The 10,995-nt window shown below is 38.1% G+C and overlaps 1 protein-coding gene across 1 annotated transcript; it reads left to right on the forward strand.

Moving 5' to 3' along the window:
• Positions 1–5,710: 5,710 nt before the first annotated feature.
• Positions 5,711–10,441, forward strand: slc38a11 (solute carrier family 38 member 11). Its single transcript, XM_028590613.1, has 12 exons — positions 5,711–5,996; positions 6,105–6,225; positions 6,657–6,731; positions 6,824–6,958; positions 7,137–7,202; positions 7,301–7,407; positions 7,489–7,568; positions 7,745–7,815; positions 9,264–9,425; positions 9,525–9,637; positions 9,909–10,040; positions 10,136–10,441. Exons 1-12 carry the CDS (start codon positions 5,985–5,987, stop codon positions 10,373–10,375), a joined length of 1,314 nt encoding a protein of 437 aa, XP_028446414.1. The 5' UTR covers positions 5,711–5,984; the 3' UTR covers positions 10,376–10,441.
• The last annotated feature ends 554 nt before the right edge of the window (positions 10,442–10,995 follow it).

Here is a 10,995-nt window from a genome sequence, read left to right on the forward strand (position 1 = left end):
GTGGTTCTGTTCTTTCATCTCAGGAAATGGCAGGCTATTATGAGCCTATGGCTGTCATACACATAAATTCCTGCCAGCTATGGTAAAATTAGATCTAATTATCTGCTCTTCTGTAGATAAAATGAAGATTTGACATGACAATGATCAATTCCAGGTGGGATTCTTGCTCCTCTCCTCCATCCCTCAAAATGAAAAGAGTCCACTTTTCCCTCAGAGCACTGAGACAGAGGAGAAATAGATTCATCCTACTAATAGGCCTGACTGGTATGATGTGTAAGGCAGACCTATGCAGTATTAAATATGAATGCACTACAGACTGCACTGCATCTCTCTGGCTGCCCTGCCACTGAGAGCTTTAGCCTGATCTGAACAGTGTAATAGAATACTTCCAAACGTTGTGTCTGTGATGCAAGAAATCAATCACAAACACACTGATCAATCAACTGCCTACAGCAGTGGATTCTACATGTGTGAAGTGTAATAAAAAAAACGTTACTTTTTAATGTATGTCTAAGCACATGGTTTGCATGTCTACTTAAATGTCAGCTTTACACTGAGAGAAACAATACAGACACCACTGAATAGAAACACGAGATGCATTACAGCAGCTTACTACTGATATAAATTGGATTTTGATCAAATGATTTTGGTACTGTACAATATGATCTTGTACAACAAATCAACAGCATTAACATTGCCTCTGAAAGATGACGAATTATGGAACTGCTGAAGTAGTCAAATGCAATGCACAAACCTTTGAAAGTACAAAGTGTTGGTTACACTTATGCTGTATACACCTGCTGTATTATTCATCTTATCCAAATATGTCATTGTCACAGTCCAATAGAATAGGAAATATGTGTTGTATTCATTGTCATTATGTACAAGTGCCTATAGACCTGGTATCAACCTGCAAATTAGAGGATACATTTAACTGTCTTTGTGTTGGATTTGGTAAGTGGTGTGCACTTTAATGGATGATACTGTTAATGGCGCAACTACTCTGTTCGGCAGTGCTGTGGTCTTTATGAGTGAAACACATAAGTAAATGTGGTACATATACCATTCAAGTTTAGAGTAAGAAGTGTAGCCCTTTGTTACAGTGCACCACATATTGTTGACAGACTGTAATGTATGGCACAGTTAGTGATGAGCTCACAGCTTTCTTCTGCATCAATTACACTATTAACGTACCTCTGATGTGTGATGATCTTAAAAGACAACAGTCCCTCCATATAATTATAACTAAAGCAATTATCTATTTAGAGAAAAGCAGTATAGTCTTGGTTAAAATAAACATTTGAGGAACAACATCGGAAGAACAAAAAGACAAACTTCCTATCACATCTCATAAAATGAAATTAACCTCGCTTCAACAAGGTCAACCTGCAGCCACTAACCTCTAAAGAGGTATGCATCATTCTGTCAATCTGTTCCCAACTCATTACACACAACTTGAGATATGAGGTGCCACTCTGATGCTTCAAATAGCCCAACTTTAATATCTGCAACCTGTCGGCACTGTGACGTTGTGCCGACCAACCGAAAATGGATGCATTTGTTTATCTCAACTCTCACTGGAACAGAATGTCAACATATTAGTTTGCTATTTGCTCATCATCATACATTTAACTGTGTCCTACTGATGAGCTTTAAGTGAAGGCCACCTGATACACCTACAAGTATTTTAAACACTCATGCAGTGTCAAACAGAAGCATATGTAATGTACATTACTCATTTCAAAACTTAATTTTATTGACCTCAAAATGCTTCTTAGTACTTGGGATTAGGCAAGAGATTGTGATGGATTGAAGGCTATTGCTTCTTGACTTCCGTATAAAACAACTACTGAAGGGTAAAGCTACTGTAGGCATCTGACAGACTTATAAAAGCCCCAATTACACTGACATTCAATTGTGTGTTAATTTTGGTTGCATAGTTGCAGAAAACAAGAAAACAACAAGAAAACATTTCACAAACCTAAATATCATTCTGATGAATAAACTAAAGCAAGACATGATGCAGTGTGTTTGCTGTGCACATCAAAGTGCCCTACGATCTCACCAGGGTCCTGCCTCTGCTTTCAGAATTTTGCCCACATCTTAAGATTGATTATTGAAAGCAGACTGGAAACAAGCCTGTGAGCTACTCGAAAATAAAGGCAAGTAGACCTTTTACAAAGGTCAAAAAATATTCTAGGGGAATCAGTATCTGTATCTTCAAATCGCTCAGTCGTAGCTACTGTCCACAATTTTTTGTTTTTTCACAACAAATACAGGTGTGGCTGGATTTTTGAAATGGCTGATGGTGTTTTAAGCCCCCAACGTCTCCTTCCAGGCTACGTTACCACCATTGACTTCAAGGCACCTAACCCTTACCTTAACCCTAACCCTAACCATAACAATTGCCTAATCCTAGTGCCTTCCAGGAAGCGCTGCCTGGAAGGAGACATTGGGGGCTTAAAACACAGATAAACTTTGCAATGGCTCTGACAGTTAAAGGATAGTTTCACATTTTCTGTCTCAAGACAAAACGCACGTCTATTGAAAGAGTCGCAGGTGATGTAATCATGTATTCTCTATATATTGGCTGTAAAAAGATCCTTTCCTTGCTACACTGCAGTGGAGGAATAGTGACACAATATAATCTATTTAATATCTATCACTCTACACTATACTGTAAAAGACCATACATTTGGAGGGAATGCATTTTTACACAGAACGAAGACAGTGGATTTTGTCCGCCATCACTTACATAGGCCAGGGGTCTCTACATGGACAGTATGGACAGGAGGAACAATTGCAGCAATAAATAACTCTTTCAATGTCCATATGGACAAGTGAGTGTCTATAATGTATACTGATGTACTGTTGTATATGTAATGTAACAGTAATAAGTATACCTAAACTGTAACATACCTGTATATGGAGTGATCACAGTTCAGTATCTGTGGGCTCCTAAGGGACCAACACACTCACAGTTCTTAAGTGCTCACAACTAATGCTTGCTGATGCCTCTTACAGACTACAGGATCAGGGATTAGATCTTTCAGGGCGTTGGCAAATAGCTGATGATGAGGAGCAGTTAACATAGTTCTCTGGCATAGATTCACATTTATACATTGTGTGTGTGTGTGTGTGTGTATGTATGTGTGTGTGTGTGTGTGTGTGTGTGTGTGTGTGTGTGTGTGTGTGTGTGTGTGTGTGTGTGTGTGTGTGTGTGTGTAGGGTCTGGATAGAAAGAAAACAGGACAGCCTAATCTCTAATTGACAGCAATCTAATAATGATGTTGCAAGCAGGAAGTCATCAAAGATGGAGTGTGGGCAAATAGTTGTTGCCTTGCCTATTAACTTGCATGACATATATTGTAGCCCATAATGCACTCTAGACTTTGTCCATATGAAGTACAAGAAATCAATCTCTTTTTGTTTCCCAATGCAGGCCTTCAACACATCATAAAATAATTTAATAAAATGCGATTGTTGAGTGTGAAACCCCTCAGGCAGAGTTCTTTAAGTACATTATTATTAAGTATTATGACAAAAGGAAAACAGTCCATTCTGAACAGACACATTTGAATCAATGTACTATGTATACGTAGGTAGATAGATAAATCATAAATCATAAATCATTCACAGAAATAAACTAACTTTTTAATCAATTTCAGCCCAATTTCTTTTGAAAAAAAGATCTCATACAACTTTAACATATTCTGTTTACTCACCATCAGTTTCCCATCATTGACAGGTGGACAATAAAAATAGCGTGGAAGAGCTTCAGTGTAAAATGTTGTAAAATGTCGTTTAAAATAAACCTGTCTGTCCGTTTGAGGTATTTTGACGCTTCTCCCAGCACAGCACCGGTAATTCAACTATTTCAACAGGAAACCCCTGAGAGAGGGAGAGAAAGTGTATTTCATCCGCTCCTCCGTGCGGCAGAGTACTGTACTGTGTGCTTCCGGATGTTCCTGGGAACCAAGTGAGGGCAGAGATGACAGAATGGATGTGGAGATGAACTTGTGGTGGACATTATCGTGCGTAATTGTCCGGAATACAGCAGATGTTTGCAATCCGGCGTGTGCCGGAAACTAAAAGCTATAGCCACAACTATGAATCAGATTGTGTTGTAAAATTGTGTTTGTTGTAAAATTGTGTGTGTGTGGGTGTGTGTGTGTGTGTGTGTGTGTGTGTGTGTGTGTGTGTGTGTGTGTGTGTGTGTGTGTGTGTGTGTGTGTGTGTGTGTGTGAGAGAGAGGGAGAGAATAAACGCATCACATTGCAGCATGAGAAAATCGCAGATATATGTGTATGTAGGCTACCTGCCTTTTATGTTTTGCATATAGTAATAGTTTACTTTATTTTGTGAAGTTGGGTGGATGATATAACTGTGTGCCAGCACATTCACTGTGAGTCTGTTTCCACCTGGTGGATAAAGACAGCACTGTCAGAGCATTGTAGCGCAAATGCTCCAGAATAAATGTTTGGTCCTGGAAACTCTGTATAGGCCTACATGATGCTAGGCAAATAATACCATTCAATTCAATAAGAAAAAAAGTTTGTATTGAAGTCATGTATGTATGGAAACCAAATAGCTTTACACTATTGAGCATTTATAAGCAGTATATAAAAACACTATGTGGTTGTCAACAACTACTCGATGCTGGTGTATAACCAGCTAATGAATGACAGTAGTATAACAAAAAGCATAAGCCTACTGTACATTAATAAACACTTAAAAGGTCAAATATGCTTACAACTAGGCTACATTATGTGCAACAATGCATTCGCCTACAGTAGTGCAAAGAATGATGATTAATCGATGTATGCTTGTTTATCTGGCTTATTATGTTTATGTCTGGAAAAGTATTGTGTTAAAATATCTATTTGTTTATTTGTACCGTTTTCTCTGCAACATGAACATGGTTTATTATTTTAAGAAAAACAGAAGGAACCTCTGACCTAAATTGATAAAATTGCAACAAAACATGACCACAATTCTCAACATGAGAACAGTTCTTTTTTTTTCACTGTACAATATGCTTCCGATTCCTTCCCTTTTCTTTAATTGTTTCCTTCCTTAAACAAAGGGCTCTTTTTAACAGTCAGCTTTGCAGTAAAATCCTTAAGTCCTTTAATTCCTAATTTCCATGTAGCCTATTTGTCGATAAATATTTGGTATTAATTGTCAAAGTGCAATCAGTTCCTCAATAATAAGTTATATCAGAACTTCAGCATATATGCTGCAGTGTTAAAAGCATATAGGCTGTAGTTTCTCAAAGTTGAGTCACAAAACACGCTAAAATGCATGTCCATGCATACAAATATATGGCATGGGCCTACATTACATATAATTTGCATTGAGGCAGTCATAGTATCAGTAACTCATAGCTAATTAGCCTACAATTAATTGTGTTTTCCTTTTCAGGTCTTCTATCTGTTGCCTTATTTTTTATTTACACAGCCTAGATGATTACCGGTATATACTGTGGTGCAGGCTTGCACTTGAACTTTTGCTGAAATAAAAATGTACTGACAGCTTTGATGGTGCTGGACACATCCTAAGCACGGCCGCTCAATAACTTGTATAAACATCGACTCTTAGTGTGAAACAGCTTCCTTTCGCTGTGCAAAGTAAAAATGAAACCCATTGGGGTTAATCATAGACTGGGGTTATAAGGCTTCGTAAATATAGTGCGACAACGTAGCTTATAGATCCCGCTGCTAAGTGCTAGCAACTGATATTTATTAAAGTTTGTGTCCCTGGCTGCCATTTGCACGTCAGGGGGGTGGAGATCAGCTCCAGAATAGTTCTACGACCGACCAGGGGCGCTGTTGGGACTTTTTAAGGCTTTAGTTGAGTACAATTGACAGGCTTTCTTTATAAACTTCGTCTAATTTAGCCAAACCGCAAATATGTGAGAGTTAAACACGCAGGAGACGTGGACAAAGAGGAACTACATAATCGACCAGCTATAGGTGCTCAAAATGGCTCAACAGGTAAGTGAAGCTATTGTTGTAGAACATGAACAACAGACGGAGAGTTGTTGTTTTTAGCCTAATTACTGCTCTGTGTTTTTTTTTTTTTTTTTTTTTTTTTTTTTACAGCTAAACAATGAAGAAGGGACCACATTAATTCCTCCACAAAAAGCTGCTGGAGAGACAAGAAGTTCAATGATATCTGCGTCTTTTAATTTTATCAATTCCATTATAGGATCTGGAATAATAGGTAATACTCACTCAATAATTCAATTAGCCTATATTGCCTAACAAAACCTAATAGTTGAATTATATGCAATCTGTTATATGAATGATAAACTGTAGCTTTTTAAACTCTTAATGCTGAGATGATACAGTTAAATCCTATTTTGTAGTGCAACAAGGAGAAGCTTTCATACAATTTAAGCCCTGCAGTGGTAAAACCTCCATATCATATGACTGGCGCCTGTTGCCCCCCCCCATTCTCCCCTTTAACTCTTTAATCCTCAAAAAATGCCTGAGTCATTATGCAGTAACAATAAAAAAACAGCATAGAATCAGCATAGGATAGTATTGAATATAAATGAAATGTAAATAACGCTTTTGGCTTTACAACAGAAAAAACATTTTGATTTAAATTCTGCAGTTATGTTATGCACTATGTTTATATTTTTTGACCAGGTTTACCATATGCATTGAACCAGGCAGGGCTTCCCCTTGGCCTTTTGCTGTTGGTAGTTGTTGCATTCATCACAGGTGGGTATATTGAAGGTGTCATTGAAAATGAATGGAGACATGAATTTATCAAATGAGCAAACTACTAACATTATGTTTGCATTTAATCGCAGACTACTCAATCATCTTACTAATTAAAGGAGGCAACCTGTCAGGGACAAACAGTTATCAGTCACTGGTGCAAAGCACGTTTGGGTTCCCTGGATTTCTGATTTTATCTGGACTGCAATTCCTTTATCCTTTCATTGGTGAGTTCTTTAAAGTATCATCCAATGTTGAATAATATTATCATGGTGTATCGCGTTTTATGTTTAATTTCCAGTGTGGTCTGACAAATAATTATATTCTAATTTTACTATTTGTGTTCTATTCCTGTTGACTTTGGGTTTAGTCTAAATAATACTGCAATTTTGTTTTCTTCCTCAGCTATGATCAGCTACAATATCACAACTGGTGACACATTGACCAAAGTATTTCAGAGAATACCAGGAGGTATGCTGCACACACTTAATTCCACCTCCTCAGATAAATGACAAACAACACCACACATGATTCATATATATATATGTCGTCATGTATTGTGCTTGCAGTTGGTCCAGATCACATACTTGCAGAGCGTCATTTTGTGGTCTTGCTATCGACCGTTGCATTCACACTGCCTCTATCACTTTACCGAAACATAGAGAAACTTGGGAAGGTAAGTTTGATTGTTACACAGTTTGTCAGTGTCTTTTAATGATTTTAAAGCTGCTTGTAAAACATCCATGTGTGTTACCAGGTGTCCTTCCTGTCAATGGTGCTGACATTTACCATCCTCATCATTGTAATCATCAGAGCAGCTACCTTTGGACCCCAAATGTATGAATGAATACTCCGCAATTTGTAATCCATAGTGATTTAAATTGAAAAGTTCCTTTGTGTCAACTGTGGGGTTCTTTTTTTTTTTTAAGGAATACGCACTATATGCAATTAATTAAAAACATAGTCATGTGTTTCTGTATTCCTTGATGTGTGAATATAATTTCACTCTCTAGCCCCCCTACAGAGAATGCATGGGCATTTGCAAAGTGGAATGCAATTCAGGCAGTTGGAGTGATGTCATTCGGTGAGTTTGTCTTCCTGAGTCTTTTTTTTTTAAGATTATTTTTTTGGGGGCTTTTCCCTTTATTTGAAAGTGGATAGATATAAAAGGGGGAGAGAGAGAGATGGGGTATCAAGTTCAAGTTCAAGACCTTTATTTGTCCCCGAGGGCCAATTCATTTTGCTGCAGTAGCAAAGTAGTACCCAAACAATACATGACAACAAAAACATTCAACATCATTCAAATTTACAATACACATCCGACAAATTGATATATTAATACCACTAACATTTAAATTCAAATTTCAATATGACACGCAGCCAAGGGCGGCAGGTCGGATTCAAACCCTACGCCACTGCAGGACTCAGCCAACATGGGGCAAACGCTCTTACTGGGTGAGCTAGAGGCCGCACCTGTCTCCTTGATTCTGATGATGGAGCTGCCGAAATATTTTTAGCTTTATGTTGTTGCTAGACAAAAAAGATATACAAAAATATATAACACTATGACTGCCAAAACGAAAAGAAATTGTGTAAATGAAGATAGATTATCTACAAAAACTGAGAAAACTGAATAAAATAGGTATCCCCTCATATGGGAATAGAGATTAAATGCAAATGCAGAAGTCAAACATCTAGCAAGGCAAATTGCTAGATGCTCGATTGATAGATATTATTCACAGAGGTTGGTGGAGACCAAAACAAAATACCCAATATAGGACAATGTAGGACTTACAATTGTTAGGAAGCCAAAAACCTGATTCCAGTAGGATGGTAATGTTGCTCTATGTCTATCTAATGTCTATTGCTAACATGTTAGCCATAACACAAAATGAGAAAATATCAGAGCTGTTGGTTTGCTAGCTTGTTTTGGAGTTTTTCTGTCTCCTAATGGCCAGAAATCAGCTTTAATTTAATGTCATTAAATGTATCCTGTCAAAGAGCTAAAGCCCACAGCTTTAATGCGCAGTTTTGCCCATTCAGCATAAAACATGAATTACAGCTGAAATATAAGAAGATTGATATAAGAAGATTGATTTAGTACGAGCCTGTCTAAATATTGCTCTGACGTGGATAAATTACTGCACAACATCTCAAAGCATATCTGTTGTCATCTCCTTCTGAGTGACCCTCTGTCTATGAGTGCACCCTGCGAGTCCACTCCACACATTGTGGGGACAATTATAGCCTTGAATCAAGTGCCTTGATGATAATAGCTACTACTACTACAAAGGAGGCAATTTAGATGGGGATGTGGATATTCATAGGAAAATACAGTGCTGTGTAGCCTGAACTGAGACGGGCGTAGTCGGCAGTCTCTCAGTCTTAAAGGGGAAGGATATGTTCAAGTTTATAGCTTAAGTTCAAGCAAAGTAGTAAAATTCTTCCAATTGTGGTTATGAGCAATCATTTTCAGTGTTTTTATTATGTATGTAAATGGAACTCTGATGTTCTGCCCGTTTGTCTCTTTAGCCTTTATATGCCACCACAACAGCTTTCTTATCTATGGTTCTCTGGAGCAGCCCACGCTAGCTAACTGGACTCGGGTCACCCACGTGTCTGTTGGCTCTGCGCTAATAATCAGTGCTGCATTTGCTGTTGCTGGCTATACCACCTTTACTGGCTACACACAAGGTATCATTGTTAGAGATATTGAACTACACGCCTCTACAGTATTTTTGTTTTAATGTCACAGATGTATTTTTATGATCTCATATTTCCACTTCTTTTTAGGAGACATATTTGAGAACTACTGCAGAAATGATAACCTGGCAACATTTGGTCGCTTCTGTTTTGGCCTCAGCATAATAACCACATTTCCACTGGAGTGTTTTGTTACACGAGAGGTAAGCGATACTTTGTCATACGCCAACCTATGAATTTAACGGTTAAACGTTTACATATGTGAGGGGAAGTGGTATTCTGAGGGCCTGAGCCAGAGACAGGGTTTTGTGACTAAATGAACAAAGGGAAAGCTTGGCACTTCACGCCCAATTGCTCCTGCAGATTACCTTCTCCCAACTTGCAAATGCTGTACAATGCTAATTAAAAAGCAGAAAATGCATACATTCAAATATGTGTGCATGAGAATCTTCTCTCTTTTGTTTATCTTCTCAGGTGCTATCCAATGTCATTTGCAGTAGGGATCTTACAAAAGCTGAACATGTGGCCATAACATTTCTTATAGTTTCAGTTTGCACATCAATATCTTTGGCCTATGACTGTCTGGGAGTTGTTTTAGAGCTGAATGTAAGTGATATCAACTCAGCCTGTCTATACATTTAATTTTTGTTAGTATGCATGAGTTTAATTTAAGCTTAATGGTGTTCTCGTCTACCATCCAGGGTGTTCTGAGCGCTACACCTCTGATCTTCATCATTCCATCTGCGTGCTTCCTCAAACTCTCCCCTGGCCGCTGGTTCCAGGGTGAAAACTTGATACCCACCATCCTGATATTAATCGGCTTGTTTGTCATGATCACCGGTTTGACCATGATTGGCCTCTACCCACAAGACTGTTCACACGGTGTGGAGATGTACTACTGTGAAGGCGCCAATAACTCTGACACTGTACTACCTGTGTGAAATTAACCAAATATTTAATTGTTTTAAACTTTTTGTAACAACACTTACAGGGCAGAATATACTGTATGTACGACAGCTGTGTCAGCATCCCTCTATGTACTTGATATGGGGCTGTTTTCCATGGTTTGGAATAAAGTCTCCTTAGTTCCAGTTAAGGGATATATTAATGTTACACCACACACTGATATTTTAGAAAATAGTGTGCTTCCAACTTTGTGGCAACAGTTTCCTTTCCAAGATCATTTCCTGTGTCCGCATGTCCACAAAGCGAGGTCCATTGTGTTATTAAGTTTGGTGTGGAAGAACTTAACTGGCCTGCACAGAGCCCTGACCTTATATTAACATCTTTGAGATGAGCTGCAACATTGACTGTGAACCAGACCTTATTGCACAACATTAATGCCCGACATCATTAATGTTCTTATAGCTAAATAGGAGTAAATTATATGATTTGCTTATATTATATTAGCCTATAGCAGCACAGTAATACCCATGGTTTTGGAATGAGATTTTTAACAGTCATATGGCTGTAATGTTGAGATGCACACATACTTTTGGCCCTTTACTACATGTGGATGTGATTAATTTGTTGTTTTTCTTTAGGAATAAATACTCTGTCT

This window comes from Perca flavescens, chromosome 11 (assembly GCF_004354835.1).
Source record: "Perca flavescens isolate YP-PL-M2 chromosome 11, PFLA_1.0, whole genome shotgun sequence".
In the NCBI taxonomy this organism is placed as follows: domain Eukaryota; kingdom Metazoa; phylum Chordata; class Actinopteri; order Perciformes; family Percidae; genus Perca; species Perca flavescens.